The sequence below is a fragment of the Syngnathus scovelli genome, chromosome 4, assembly GCF_024217435.2.
Source record: "Syngnathus scovelli strain Florida chromosome 4, RoL_Ssco_1.2, whole genome shotgun sequence".
Classification (NCBI taxonomy): Eukaryota; Metazoa; Chordata; class Actinopteri; order Syngnathiformes; family Syngnathidae; genus Syngnathus; species Syngnathus scovelli.
In genome coordinates, this window is record NC_090850.1 from 3,743,512 (window position 1) to 3,760,000 (window position 16,489).

General features: G+C 42.5%; 1 protein-coding gene across 4 annotated transcripts in view; it reads left to right on the plus strand.

Annotated features, from left to right (window-relative positions):
- Positions 1-16,489, plus strand: part of LOC125967454 (serine/threonine-protein kinase BRSK2) — a 184,453-nt gene that overhangs the window by 110,996 nt on the left and 56,968 nt on the right. For all 4 annotated transcript variants that reach the window (XM_049718584.1, XM_049718587.2, XM_049718589.2 and 1 more), the window contains exons 5-12: positions 1,287-1,403; positions 4,377-4,410; positions 5,329-5,397; positions 11,592-11,738; positions 12,952-12,983; positions 13,324-13,488; positions 13,641-13,738; positions 14,209-14,359. In XM_049718584.1, the coding sequence (XP_049574541.1) occupies positions 1,287-1,403; positions 4,377-4,410; positions 5,329-5,397; positions 11,592-11,738; positions 12,952-12,983; positions 13,324-13,488; positions 13,641-13,738; positions 14,209-14,359 (813 nt within the window). The remainder of the gene's footprint in view (positions 1-1,286; positions 1,404-4,376; positions 4,411-5,328; positions 5,398-11,591; positions 11,739-12,951; positions 12,984-13,323; positions 13,489-13,640; positions 13,739-14,208; positions 14,360-16,489) is intronic.

The window sequence follows — 16,489 nt, forward strand, 5'->3', positions numbered from 1 at the left end:
CGTGCAAAAGGATTCCCAACCAAGTACTGAGTGCATTAATGGACATTTTCAAATGTTTGATTTTGTTTTGCTGTTATAAATCTTTTTTTTTTACTTGGTCTGAGGAAATATTCTAATTTTTTGAGATAGGATTTTTTAGTTTTCTTAAGCTGTAAGCCATAATCAGCAATATTAAAATAATAAAAAGCTAGCAATATTTCAGTTGATTTGTAATGAATCCAGAATTGATGACATTTTTGTTTTTTTAATTATGTTACAGAAAATAAAGAACTTTATCACAATATTCAAATTTTCTGAGACAGTCCTGTATGGCAGATGGAGAACCATTCATTGGGAGCTGGTCTCTTATGGAGGAAAGACTCCAGCTGTAATCAATCGTATTGATGCAAATGCAAATCATACTCTATGGCATAGGTTTCAAACTCTAGGCCCGAGGGTCCGAAACAGCCCGCCACATCATTTTATGTGGCCCGCTAAAAGTACGACTTCATTCAATACTGAAATTACAATTTGTCTTCACTTAAAAAAAATGCTCGAAATTAGTATCATTCATCTTTTTAAAATATTCAAAGTTTTTACTTGTTTCTGATTTCAAAACGTTTTCTTCATCAGTTTCTTGTGTAGCCTATACTTCTATATAGTAATATAAGGCATTGACAGTTATAATGACCTTCAAAAAGAAACTATGACTACGATGTGGCCCGTGACAAAAATGAGTTTGACACCCCTGCTCTATGGGGTTCTTTTTTCAATGTCAATGACAAGGGTGAAGAACTTGAGGAGTATTGTGCTAGCACTAACCTGAATCTGGTAGTCCAAGTCCTTACAGTACATTGCAATCTCCAGAAGCAATAAAACACCATAGACAGGGCTACATATTCACATTTTTCAGAACGGTACTCAGTCTTATAAAGTTGTCACGTGAATTCAGCATACAATTTTGGGTCACTGTCAAGAAATGTTACTCATATATGGTCGTGTCACAAGCTAATCTTGAACTCATTCATTAATTGAACAAACTCATTTTTTTAAAGTTCAATATACTGCACATATATATGCAGAGGCTATTTTAAACACCAAGCTTTATTGTTCTTAACTTCTATCAAATGGGTTGCAACTTGGCAACAATATGAAGATGAGTGTCTCATGGTACCACCGCTGAGCTGAGCTGCAACCAGTGCTCAAGCTCTGTCTGTATCGAAGTGAACAGGGTATGTCAAGACCAATATTTTATTGTGTTTGAGTTGTAACCCTTTTTTTTGTGTCGTTTGTGCCCTCTCGCCTAGCCACCGAGACTTGAAGCCTGAGAATTTGTTATTAGATGAGAAGAACAACATTAGGATAGCAGACTTTGGCATGGCCTCTCTGCAGGTTGGGGAGAGTCTACTAGAAACCAGCTGTGGGTGAGTGGCTAAAATACATAAAGGCATAAGTTTTTATATATATATTTTTTTCACTATTTTTACATCCAGTTTTTCCTCAGTGAGATGTACAGGTTATAGGTCCTCAGAATGGTGGAAACAAGTTTTTAATGTTTTAACTTTGTCTCTTTTTTGTATCACAAAAATCTGGCCTTCAAACTGTAGCTTGGTTTAGTTGTTGGTACCAAATATCTGTTCACTATAAAGGAATAGCATAAGCAAATTGTTCACATTTAAATGGCTTACCTTTAAATCAGGGGTCTCAAACTCCAGTCCTCGGGGGCCGCATTCCTACATGTTTTCCAAGTTTCCCTCGTTAAACACACCTAATACAATTATCAGGCTCCTGCAGAACGTGAGGATGAACTGATCAAATCAAATTTTGACCTTATTTGAATCTTTCAATGAAGGTCCAAATTGAAATACAGTGGAGCCTCGGTTTTCAAAGAGAATCCGTTCCAGAAGGCTGTTCGAGAAGTGAATCGTTCGAATTCCGAATCATATTTTCCCATTACAAATAATGGAGAAAAAAAGTAATCCGTTCCAAGCCAGAAAAAAACCCCACCTTTTATAAGCATTTTTTCATTTGCGCATTTTTGTCCAATCGCGCAACTGCAGCGCACCGCTGAACGCGCAACCGTAGCGCATCGCCGACCGCGCAACTGCACCGCGCTGGTCGCATTATTGTGACAGAGCCGTCGCTGAAATTTAGAAAATATTTTTAAAGTCCTGATGCACTTTCCAAAATTTAAGTGGACCTCAGTGCGCAGGGAGCTTAATTTAGTCCGATCGCGCAACCGCGGCGCGCCGGGCGCTCAGTGTCGCATTGCTTTAGGAGCGTCTTTGTGTTTTAGGATGGCTTTACTGCTCCCACTTCTTCCTTTGGAGGCATGATTAGAGTTGATGCAATCCTCAGAGTAACAACAACGTAATAACGAACGGAGTCAGTCGGCATGCGGGTCCTCTCGGCTCACCTCGCGAGGTTCGACCTCCGAATTTCGTCCGACAATCTTAAATTTTTTGTTCGAATACCGATTTGTTCGAGAACCGGGACATTCGAAAACCGAGGCTCCACTGTACAGGCCAATTTTCCATTTTGGTTTCATATTTTTTATGCGACTCCAGAGGAATCTTACCACATGTGACTGGTTCATATGGAATAACATGACATAGGAGAGTTGCTGGCAAATCCACTTATGAGCCCAAAACATTCCATTTTGTGCCCCTGGGTAACTACTTTGCTGATTTGGCAGTTTGTTTTGGCTCATTATCTGCAAAGTAAAGTCGCTACCAATTCATTATGGGTGTATTTTCATTAACTTCATTAACAAAACATTTTTGTAGACTTAGTTAATTTTCCTGCTGCCATCATGTGTTGCATAAATGAAGATTAAGGAAATTCTACCAGAATAAGCCATGTAAGGCAAACACGTGACATTGTGGGTTTCAGAGATGAGCTTGTATAATTGTTATCATGAGCACATACTTCCTTTCATGAAATGTGAACTTTTCCATCACTTTTGTAAGGGTTCATTTTGGTCTGAACTCTAGAAAATCCAGTCCATATAGCTTTCCCACAGATTTTTTAGGCTTGTTTCAGTCTAGACTTTTTGTCCAATCTTATGGTTTGTCTTAGTGCTTTTGTTCGTGATCAATAAGGGTTATTAAACACTACTCAGTGTTGCTCCAACAGGAAGACTGGGAACATGTGATAGCAGTTGCCTGAATTATTCAATTGAACTACTTCACGTTCATTTTCATCAGCATAAATAAGTGATGGAATGTGCAGTCAAACAAAGAAGTGTTTGTTTTGCACATAAATTTGATAAGCTACTTTAAGGGAGTCACGCTAGCTGCTTTATTCATTATACAATGAATCAACACAGACCGATAAGTCATTGAGCAAATGTCACAATAATGGCTCCATTAAGCCATGTTTGGAAAAATTATTCAGATAAATTAATGACTGGAATTCTCTCTCTCTCACACATTAGATATTAAACCAAGACACCTCTTACATTACAAAAATGTCTCTCTCTCTCTCTCTCTCTCTCTCTCTCTCTCTCTCTCTCTCTCTCTCTCTCTCTCTCTCTCTCTCTCTCTCTCTCTATCTCTATCTCTATCTCACAATAACTTAAAACTGTGTTTTCTATCTTCACTATTAAAATTTGGGAGCCCCTGTCTGTATTTTAAGCCTGGTGTTATTGTCGTCTGTACTCATATTTTTAGTTTGACGCAAATCAAGATGTAAATATTTTTGATACGACTCCAACAGTCAACCATATTTACGTCTTCATTTTTTTAATCATTAATTAATTTACTGTTTTAACAGTATTTAGGTTCATGAAAAACATTTATTCTTTAACTCTTTTACTCTATTGTGTTTTCAAAGTGTTTAGGTTCATGAAAAACCAGCAAATGTTGACAAAGTGACATTTTTCTTTCATGTGTGTTTGTGTTTTTGGAAGAGATATTTTACCATTTTTTCATGCTTTTGGAGAACAGCTGAGCTCTGAACAATGTAACATATTTGGCCTTCATACAGTGTTACAGGCTCACTTTTTTAACCCAATACAGTAATTGTGTTGGCAAAAAAAATATGGTGGCCACCCAGCCTTCCATCCTTTTTCTCATCTTCTTACAGCATAAAGAAAAAGATGTCTAGCCATGCAGCTCAAACCAGCAAACTAATATTTTATATACATTAAGCAATATTGCATTTAGTTGTATTCATATAACAAAGTTCAGGTTCCCAATGTTATGCAATACCAGTGTGGGAAAATGGCCAAATATTCAATACGTTTTTCTGTGGTGAGCTAAAAGGTTGGCTCTTCAATCATTCCTTCTTCAGTGTGTTGGCTGCTGGCTGTATTCTCTTTGAGTGGGTATGGTGTGTGATTTAGTGAACCACTTTAAGTTGTCCGCAGCATCAACCCCTGTGTGCCTCTTTTACAGATCGCCGCACTATGCCTGCCCAGAGGTTATCAGGGTAAGTGCTCTCTCTTTTGGCCCCTCTCTGTTTGCTGTCTTTTATGAATAGTGGTGGCAAACTCCTGCAGCAGCTGTTACGTCATTGTTGTATCCTCTCAGCTTTCACTTTACTGTACTCATTTTTTTCTGGCCTCACACTATTTTGCCTTACTGGGAAAAAATAGACTTTATGTCACTGCTGCTTTTATATTATTTATGATATAGTCTTACAATTTTTGGCTCTCCTAGTTTCCATGTTTTATACCAGGAGTCACCAACTTATTTGAAATTGAGCGACCCATTTGCTTCATCCATCCATCCATCCATCCATCCATCCATCCATCCATCCATCCATCCATCCATCCATCCATCCATCCATCCATCCATCCATCCATCCATCCATCCATCCATCCATCCATCCATCCACCCATCCACCCATCCATCCATCCATCCATCCATCCATCCATCCATCCATCCATCCATTTTCTGTACCACTTGTCACGGGGGTCACGGGCTTGCTGGGGCCTATTCCAGCAGTCATCGGGCAGTAGGCGGGGGACACCCTGAACCGGTTGCCAGCCAATCGCAGGGCACACAGAGACAAACATGACATTCGTTCAAATTTTACATTGTTTAACTGAGCTCAGATATGCTAAGCAACTTTTTGTTACATTTGTGTGAAATACAATATTTAAAATACTTTTGACTGATGCCGATTACAATCTGGCATACTACCAGGATCATTCAAAGTAGAATACACAACAGCTGACACTTTTTTTACATGCCATATACAGTATATGCGCTTGTGTTTGTCATCCAAAAATGATGGAGCCAAGACACAAATTGTAGTGATTTGTAGTTTAGGAAACAGTCTCCAGTTATATTTTACATAATATTTATTTTACTGTGTTTTTCTTTCTCAAACTATGTCTACAAGGGGGAGAAGTATGATGGCCGAAAAGCAGACGCATGGAGCTGTGGAGTCATCTTGTTTGCACTCTTAGTGGTGAGTTGTTTTTTTATTCCACCGGGTTGGTTTCATAACTTTTTTTACTGTCAAGTCTTGTGTTCAAGTGTTCTGTTTGCAGAATACATGTAACAGTTTTATTTTATTTGGGATAACTGTATTGTGATTAAAATACTGTATTCTGTTCACCGAGAAAACTGTATAAATGTCATCTGTCGGGTTTATTTTACTGACGTGTACTATAAAGTAAAGAGAAAAGACTCAGCAAACAGAAATCACAATGAGACAAGAATATTAATTCAAATGTTCGCGCGGAGTGCAGTACGGATAGCTTACAACAATCTGTCTACACTAAATATCTGTAAGCATTCCTACTCTTTTTATTTGGATTTGTCCTAACCACAATGTGAGACAAAAGCCCCTAAGGGAGGGGGGGAAAAGTATGTGGGCTTTGTCTCGTAAGCAAAAATAAACACAAGGTGTTGCATACTTATATGGCAATGTCTGCAAAACAATTTGAGCAATCAGCATCTCTCTTTGTCTCTATGATAGAAACAGGAAACTTGACGTTTCCTTGCCGCTCCATCTGAGAGCGTGAAACTGTGGTCAGGCATGTTGTTTCTACGAATTGTCTCGGTAGACGTTCTCTTATTGCAGAGTTGCAAGCTGGTAGCTGCGTCCTGCCTGACCCAGCCGTCACCTCTCTCGTGACCCAGCTGTAACCTTTCTTTTCTGTAGCACAACATAAAAACAGCAAAGCCAAACAGCAAGCATATATTGCAGTAATATTGCAGTAAGCATTGATTAGAGAACGCATGATAACATACATTTTTCTAACATCATCCTTTTCCCCTCCACTGCACCGAGCCTATTGTGTTTACCTGAGAAACATAACTAATCAAACAGAAAACGAGCAGGATGGAATTTAGTAAACACGATCAAGGGTTTATTCATCGCATAATTCAAGTGACAGAAGTTGCTGTCACGAAACGGATGGAGCAGGGCGACCAAATGCAGCTTGGACCATGATTTATTGAGGGAAAAGTGAAGTGGAATGAAGCATCAAGGGAAACAGACGGGAACTGGCAAACTAATAACATGACAGACTGACCGACAGGGATGGCAAACAGAAACAGACTCGATAAAGACAGGAACCAAAAAGACATCAATGATCTGACAGGGAGTGACACGCAGACAGGACTTAAATACGACAGGTAACAAGAGGCAGGTAAGAATAATCAAACTAATCATGGGCACACAGGAGGGGAGGGGCGAGCACACAGACGGAAACCATGAAAACAGACACATAGTGGAACGGCTGGGGACGAGACGTGACAGTTGCATTATGTAGCAATATTAGCATTTGTAAGTAGACGCTGATTCCAAAGTACTTTACATGATTTACATACACATACATATACATTAGAGCCCAAATAATATTTAATATCAACTAAGTAAAGTTGCTACAAATAAAAAAATGGCGACAAAATGTTTTGTTTTGTCTCGTTTTTTTTCCACACAGCTACAGAAAAAAATTCAATGACGTTATAGTTGTGGGAGATGTGTGTTGCGTAAACCTCACTCTCCATGTGTTTCATTTGGATTACACAATCAGTGTCAGTGGCCATCTGGCTCCATCCTGCTCATTTTACTGACGTCACTGAGTGATCTCCTCAGCTAGAGAGCAGAGAGTCACAGAGCTGCTTCATCATCACTGGTGGCCAATATCTCTTACACATAGCATCATCCTCTGTCAAAGTTCAACTAATCAATAAGCATCTGACATGCTCTTTCCCTGACAACAGAAGGATAGTTTTTTTTGGGTGAACGTGCTCCTTGATTTGTCAAATTACACTGCCACTAGACCAGTGGTTCTTAACCTTGTTGAAGGTACCGAACCCCATCAGTTTCATATGCGCATTCACCGAACCCCTCTTTCGTGGGGGGGGGGGGGATGACATACCAGCAAATCAGTGGGACTTCTGCTGTTGCCTTTGCAAGACCAGTTCAGATATGCGTTATCGCGAATTTACACGACATTCAGGTGTGTTCGGCCCTCCGCAGTGGAGGCTTTGCCGAACCCCTGAAGCCGACTCACCGAACCCCTAGGGTTCGATCGAACCAAGGTTAAGAACCACTGCACTAGACCTTTAAAATCCCACAACTACTGTGGGCCAATTTTCCACGGGATCATTTTAAATAAGAGTTGTAGTTTCCGTGTTTGACCTAGTTGCATCTCAACTTCTTGCACTGATGACGTAAATAGGCTTCAGAACAGTGTACATTTGTGAGTGTTTGTAATCCCCATTGAATGGTGATCAAATATTGTGTTTGACATTTTCATTCAAATAATAACAGAATTTTTTTACTGATGTTGTGGTGAGACTTTTCAGAGTTAGTTATTTGATCTTGAACAAAGATTCGCTGTTCAATAGGTAGAGAAACAGGGAAGTTGCACTGTTCTTTAACCCATTGTGTTGGGACAAGCCTTGAGAGGGACCTCGGCATAACAAAAATAACCAATTTACATAATTTCAAATTGTCAAGCAATCTGGCCCTTTTTTATGTTGTCCATCGTTACAAGCATGTTTAATGTAATTGCAGTACATTAATACTAAAGAATAATTTCCTTGTGATGTATTTAGATAACCACTAACCAAATAAGTACACAGGGAATGGTGCTCTACTATGTTGACTAGGGTACTTATAGTACCGTATTTTTCGGACTAAAAGTCGCTCCGAAATATAGGTCGCATTAGCCATAAAATGCACAATTACGTGAAAAAAACATATATATAAGTCGCTCCGGAGTATAAGTCGCATTTTGAGGGAAATTTATTCGACAAAATCCAACACCAAGAACAGACATGAACGAGCAACAACAGGCTAAACGATAGATATGCTAATGTGACATAAACACAAACGAAGAGCTGAGAACGGGCCTGACGTAAGTTTCAGAGTTATTCAAGTAACTATTACATAAATAACACGTTTATAAAACCATCTGTGTCACTCCAATTCATTAAATCCATCGATCGTCCTTTATGTCAACAATGGCCCACGGTACTTGCACTTCAAAATATTCCACAGGCCCATATAATGATATATGAATTATATATCAAATAACTATTATATAATAATATTATTATCAAACCGATCAAATTCCTCGTCCTTTGTCAACAACGCCGCGCGTGCACCCTGACGTCAGCCTCGTCGTTATTCCACAGATCTAGTATATTCCTCGTCCTTTGTCAACAACGCCGCGCGTGCACCCTGACGTCAGCCTCGTCGTTATTCCACAGATCTAGTATATAACTATATTGTAGCGTTAACAAAGTACAAGGAAAGACGTGGGTTTGGTAAACGGCTCTTTATTTAACAAAACAAGAGGTCAACAAGCCAACAACTACTGAACTGTAAAACGTATACAAGTTGCTACACGAAATAAAATATATCAAATAACTATAACATAAATAGTTCACCACCATACGGCCCCAAGCACCGCCGTGGACTTCCAGGCGTGTGGCGGCGTGGACTTCCAACCCCGCAGGTGGCACTTCCAGCCACGGAGGTGGAAGAGAGCTCCAGAGAATAGGACCGGGCGTGCATAAAAGCCATGTCCGAGCCCCATCCACCGTCCCCGGACAGCCACCCGGCCGAGCACCGGCCCCCGACTTTCATCCACGGAGGTGAAAGAGTGCTCCGTAGAGGAGGACCGGGCGTGCGTAAAAGCCATGTCCGAGCCCCATCCACCGTCACCGGACAGCCACCCGGCCGAGCGCCGGCCCCCGACTTCCATCCACGGAGGTGAAAGAGAGCTCCGTAGAGTAGCACCGGGCGTGCGTAAAAGCCATAATAGTTTTTCAAACCTTCTGTGTCACTCCAAATCTGCTGTAATTTCAAGATGGCGGCGCGTGCACACGCAGCGGCCACTCTCTGTACCGTCAGTACGGTGATTTGTTCGTCTAATGAGTGTTTGTCCGACAGTCTTGTGTGTCCGTCTCGTCCGTGCTACAAGTACAGCAGGCAGGTTCTGCTTGACATCGGCAGAAGTGGGTTTTGCGGCGTTCTGGACTTTGAAGCGTCGACATTAAAGGCGCTGTGAGGGCGAAGTCCGTCCGCTGAACGATCTGAACCGCTTCTTTGCTCGCTTCGACGCCCAGAACAGCACTTGCCCGCTGAAGACCACTCCCCCCCCCACACGAGCAGCCCCTGCGCCTCTCTGCCGACGGTGTGAGGAGGGCGCTTGCCGCTATTGACACCCGTAAGGCGGCGGGCCCTGACAACATCCCGGGTCGAGCATTGAAGGACTGCGCTGGGGAGCTGTCGGGTGTCTTCACGGACATCTTTAACGTTTCCCTGCAAGCAGGCCATCGTCCCCTCGTGTTTCAAGGCTGCCACCATTGTTCCTGTGCCGAAGAAACCTGCACCGTCCTGCATCAATGACTACCGCCCTGTGGCACTGACGCCCATCATCATGAAGTGCTTTGAGTGGCTGGTCATGGAGCACATCAAGTCCGTTCTCCCCCCCACCATTGACCCTTTCCAGTTTGCGTACCGTGCCAAGCGGTCCTCTGAGGATGCCATCTGCTCTGCCCTCCACTCGGCCCTCACCCACCTGGAGAGAAAGGACTCATATGTGAGGTTGCTGTTTGTGGACTTCAGCTCTGTCTTCAACACCATTGTGCCGCAGCGACTCATCTGCAAACTCGACGAGCTGGGCCTCAGTACCTCCCTCTGCAACTGGCTACTGGACTTCCTCTGTCAGAGGCCTCAGGTGGTGCGTGTTGGCGGCAAAATCTCCGCCAGCATCACGCTGAGCACGGGGGCCCCCCAGGGCTGCGTGCTCAGTCCATTGCTCTTCACCCTGCTGACGCATGACTGCACTGCGACCTACAGCGACAACCGCATAGTGAAGTTTGCTGACGACACGACTCTGGTGGGTCTCATCACGAAGGGCGACGAGACTCGGTACAGGTCGGAAGTTGACCTTCTGACCACGTGGTGCAGGGACAACAACCTCCTGCTGAACGTCAATAAGACCAAGGAAATCATTGTTGACTTCCGGAAGGGTCACACAACACACCTGCCACTGATCATCGACGGTGCTGTGGTGGAGAGGGTGAGCTGCGCCAAGTTCCTGGGGGTGCACATCAGTGAGGACCTCTCCTGGTCCGCAAACACCTCGTCACTGGCAAAGAAAGCTCAGCGCCGCCTGTACTTCCTGCGGAAGCTCAGGCGTGCATGTGCTCCTCAGGCAGTCCTGTCTACATTCTACCGTGGCACCATTGAGAGCGTCCTCATCAGTTGCATCGCTGTCTGGGGTGGTAACTGCACTGAACAGAACTTGAAGGCCCTGCAGCGCATAGTGAATACGGCTGGTAAGATTATTGGTGCTTCGCTCCCCTCCCTGAAGGACATTTACACCTCCCATCTCGCCCGCAAGGCAACCTCGATTGCCAGAGATGTGAGTAACCCGGCTCACTCTTTGTTTGACCTTCTGCCCTCTGGGAAGAGGTACAGGAGCCTGCGCTCCCGCACCACCAGACTCGCCAACAGCTTCTTTCTCCAGGCTGTTAGGGCCCTGAACTCGCTACCCCCTTCTGCGTAGCGTGCGGCACTGTTGCGCTATTTTCGGGAATGTCTGCTGTACGCGCACTTGCTCCTTTTTTTTCTGCTCCTCTTATTTATTTATTTATTGTTGTGTTATTTATTCATTATTTATTCAGCACGCTTTTGTTATACTTCTTTACTTGTTTGTCTGTTGTGAGCCATGTCTTGTCACCGTGGGATAGGGGGGAACGAAATTTCGGTTTCTTTGTGTGTCTTTGGCATGTGGAGAAATTGACAATAAAGCTGACTTTGACTTTTGACTTTGACTTTGAAATCATTAAATCCTTCAAACTCTTCGTCCTCTGTGTCGCTTACAAACAAAGCCGCTAATGATGCCGGTAGTACGTGGGGCCCTTCATCATCTTCGTCATCCCGTGATCGAATCTTTGTCCTTTTTGTAAACAACCGCCGCGCCACAGTACTTGCTACATCGCGGTTCGTTTATCGCGGTTTCACTTTTTTTTTTGGGGGGGGTGAATTTTTTGAAAAAAAAATTACTATAAGTCACTCAGTATGAGTCGCCCCCCCCACCCAAACTATGAAAAAAACACGACTTATAGTCCGAAAATTACAGTACATGTAATACGTAGTTAATTTTAGTTTTCTGCTTTTGACCTCAGGGCGCTTTGCCTTTTGATGACGACAACTTGAGGAATCTTTTGGAGAAAGTAAAACTTGGAGTTTTCCACATGCCTCACTTCATTCCTCCGGAATGCCAGAACCTCCTTCAGGGGATGATTGAAGTGGACGCTTCCAAGAGACTGACGGTAAGATATGTAGAGTATGCAACTTGATCATCCAGCCTTGCTGCTCATTTGTAACTGGGGCAAAAGTCATATATAGTAGCAACAACAAATGCATATTAGGTCAGCAAGTATTGTCTCAAATATTTTTTAATAAACAGATTTACATAGGGTTAATTTAGTCAAACCTTTTTGTGTTCTTCATTAATTTTTACTTAAAAAAAAGACAAAAATATTTTTGTGTTTGAAGAGGCACATTCTCTTCTCTCGTTTTATACTTTTTTTGTCATTGTAGCCCACAATTTAGCATCAGAACTTCCGTTGTAAGTGTATTCTGTCTAGTTTAAAAAAATGAATAATGTATATCACACCCACTTTTTTTAATATTGTATTTATCTTTCATTCCCTATGAAGATTAATTGATGGGTTTTCAAATATTGAAATGATGCACTTCATAAGCAGCTTTCATGTTGCTGGCAAGTGGAAAAATAATGTTCTGTTCAGTAGAATATCCATTTAGTGTGTAGGGCCCAACAAAAATGAAACATTTAGGATTCACTCTTAGAGAAATTAAGTACAGCCTTAAAACTATTGGGTTAAAAATTGGACGGACCCAGGAAGTTAGTCAATTGAGTCAACTTTGAGTTGTTTTGTTAAACTAAAAACAACCCAGTTGTTGGGTTGTTTTATGCAAGAAAATGTTTTTGGGGGGGCAAATTTTAGGGTCGGTCACATTTTTAACCCAAATTGGGTTGTTTTTAACCTTGCATGTTTAATGATTTATTGTCCTTATTTCCATTTAAATTCAACCTGACAGTACAGCATTCCCAACCAATCATTTTTGATGCAGTGCTTTCTCCTAATCGTATCTTCCTTTGAATGGTATGGCGAACAAGTCAATGAACTGACTATTCCACTTTGTGAAGTTCATCTATGCAAATTATATTTGGTTAATCTGGGCTGATAACTAATTTGCACATCTTTAGTTGTTGGATACTGATCATTACATTTAGGTTATTAAAGGAAAACATATCATTTACAGACAGCTGCATTATAAAAATCATGAAGTTAATTTTATCAAGTATCAAATATGAAAATACAGGAAGCATATGTAAGTGATTCGATGTTTTCATTGCATTATATAGAAACAAAAACACGCAAGTTATTTCTACTAACATATTTCAATCAGTGCCGTCTGGGTTCATGTATTGTTTTGGTTTTATCTCTTGTGTTGCAGTTAGAGCAGATTCAGAAGCATACATGGTACCTGTAAGTAAACGAACCTGAGCAGAATCTGCAATGAATGTGTTGAGTTTTAATGGAGATTGTGCATCACTATTTTTTTACTGCTTCTAAGTTGTGTACTGTAGTTAAATGTGACCTAAAGCACTTTGAACTACCCTACCACTGTATTTAAATAGAATTTAGAATTCCAACATAGGTCCACTATATGGCACCCCGCATGTGCATGTAAACAGCATGTCGGTGTCATTTATTTAGCATGACAAGGCAAAACAAGAGTGAATCTGTGCTAATGACTGACACCGAAAGCAGTTTCTCGGGCTGTGGAGAGTGAGTTGCTCTGTATGTGTTATATGTTGTGTTATAGAGCTGGAAAGAATGAACCTGAGCCCGAACAGCCCGTCCCCAGGAAAGTGGCCATCAAGATGCTGGCTACAGTAGAAGAGATCGACCCCGATGTCCTGGAGAGTATGCATTCTCTAGGCTGCTTCAGGGATAAGGACAAGCTGACCAAAGACCTGCTTTCTGATGAGTGAGTGAGAAGCAGATGGACAACTTGTTTGTCATAGGAGTGATTGATGCGGCAGCATACTAATCCCTCTGTTTTAATATGTGACATGTTGTTGGAGCAATTGTCATACCAGCATGCACTTACCACTTGCTCTTTGCCTTTCTTCTCTTTAGTGGCAATCAGGAAAAGATGATCTACTTCCTTCTCCTTGACCGCAAGGAAAGATATCCAAGCCACGAGGACCAGAACCTGCCTCCACGCAATGAGATTGGTAGGTTCATCCAAACAGAAACAGAAACACAATATTCTTAGATAGTGGTTTAAATTCCTCATGACCTTTGAAATTTCATCCTGTGTCATCAGTACCTCAACGTCACTCTGTCCCAGTCTGTTGTTTTGAACCACTGTGATGTTCATATTATATCATGAAAGGATTTTCCTATTTGTGTATTTTCAGGCAATTAAATTAGCAAACCGCTAAGTGTTTAAATCTCCACTGTAAGTCTGACTACATGTACATTATGCATATAGAAAGATAATCAAATGGTTGATTTGTTTTTTTCTTGAATGGTTAAAGTGGTACTTGTAGCGCAATTTATAAATAATATTAATATCTAACACAAAACCACTCACAAAGTTTGCTAGACTCTACATTTTGAAGATGTGTCAAACAATGAAGGATGAATAAAATTCAAACACTACTTACTTATTCACTCATTGAACTCTGAATTTGCTCACCAGACCCTCCCAGGAAGCGTGTGGATTCACCCATGCTGAGTCGGCACGGGAAGCGGAGGCCAGAGAGGAAGTCAATGGAGGTGCTTAGCTTCACAGAGGGAGGATCACCTGTCCCAGTACGGCGTGCTATTGACATGACAACTCATGGTCAAAGGTAGGAGATCCCTTATTGAGACAATACAACATCATTTAGAAAGTTTCTAAAATGTATGCTGAAACATGTGAGACTATGATGCATTCTGCATTGAAATAGTTTCTCCTCCTGATTACCTGCCAAACCTTCTTCATCAAAAGAAATATCTGTATCTCTATCCTGATTTGATAGGTAAGCAATTGTCATTATTTTTCAACTTTGCTCAGATTTCACTGATGTAGCAGATTACGGTTAATTAAAAATGTAACTAAGTATTCTTTGTTATGGGCGACGTGATGGTCGACTGGTTCGCACATCTGCTTTACTGTGTAGAAGTCATATTTGATTCCGGGCTTCAGCATTCCTGTGCGAAGTTTGGATGTTTTTCCCGTTCTTGCTTGAGTTTTCTCCAAGCACTCTAGTTTCCTCTCACATTCCCAAGACATGACATTTCAAAAGCATGCATGGGAGGTGAATTGAGCGCTCTAAATTGTCCTTAGATATGATTGTGCAACCAGTTCAGGGAGTTCCATGCCTATTATCATGAAGATAAGATAAGTGGTTCAGCAATCAATGGATTGATATTATTCCTTATTGATCCCATTGATTGTTTGATTTTTACAGGAATTTTCAATTGATCCTCATTTCACATTACCCAATTTGTTCTAAGGTTTTGCTTGTTGAATGAGTGTTACATTCTTGTACAGGAGGATTCCTTATGTGACAGTCTTTCTGTCTTTCTTTTTTTTCAATCTACCCCCATTTTTAGCAAATCTGTATTCGATAAAAGCTTGGATATCACAAACGCTAACTGCAGCAAAGAAGGAAGGTGTTCATTCTGTTCATGATATTTTATATTGATTAGTCAATTTAACATCTCTTAATTTGAATTTCATGATTATTTTTCAGTGATTAAAGTCCTAATCTTAATCTGAATTTCATGATTATTATTCTGTTGTTAGTCTCATAAACATACTCTGAAAATCTCTGTTTATCACAAAAACTAACTTTTTTCCTACAACTGCTATTGAGCTCTTCTTTTGCATTTTTTAATGGAGTATTACAGTACAGTGCTGGGCGGCAGCCAAAGGCAGGGACCTTGGCGGGCTGATCCCCGGCTGCAGAAGCTGGCTCTTGGGACATGGAATGTCACCTCTCTGGCTGGAAAGGAGCCCGAGCTGGTGTGCGAGGCAGAAAAATTCCGACTAGATATAGTCGGACTAGCCTCCACGCACAGTTCGGGTTCCGGTACAAGCCCTCTCGAGAGGGGCTGGACTCTCTTCCACTCTGGAGTTGCCCACGGTGAGAGGCGTCGAGCAGGTGTGGGTATACTTATTGCCCCCCGGCTGGGCGCCTGCACATTGGGGTTCACCCCGGTGAACGAGAGGGTAGCCTCCCTCCGCCTTCGGGTGGGGGGACGGGTCCTGACTGTTGTTTGTGTCTATGCACCAAACAGCAGCTCAGAGTACCCACCCTTCTTGGGGTCCCTGGAGGAAGTGCTGGAGAGCGCTCCTTCTGGGGACTCTATCGTTCTACTGGGTGACTTCAATGCTCACGTGGGCAATGACAGTGAGACCTGGAAGGGCGTGATTGGGAGGAACGGCCCCCCTGATCTGAACCCGAGCGGTGTTCTATTGTTGGACTTCTGTGCTCGACACGGATTTTCAATAATGAACACCATGTTCAAACATAAGGGTGTCCATGTGTGCACTTGGCACCAGGACACCCTAGGCCGCAGTTCGATGATCGACTTTGTAGTCGTGTCATCGGATTTGCGGCCGCATGTTTTGGACACTCGGGTGAAGAGAGGGGCGGAGCTGTCAACTGATCACCACCTGGTGGTGGGTTGGCTCCGATGGTGGGGGAAGATGCCGGTCCGACCTGGCAGACCCAAACGCTCTGTGAGGGTCTGCTGGGAACGTCTGGCAGAATCTCCTGTCAGGAAGAGCTTCAACTCCCACCTCCGGCAGAGCTTTTCCCACGTCCCGGGGGAGGCGGGGGACATTGAGTCTGAGTGGACCATGTTCCGCACCTCCATTGTTGAGGCGGCCGACCGGAGCTGTGGCCGTAAGGTCGTTGGTGCCTGTCGTGGCGGCAATCCCCGAACCCGCTGGTGGACACCGGCGGTAAGGGATGCCGTCAAGCTGAAGA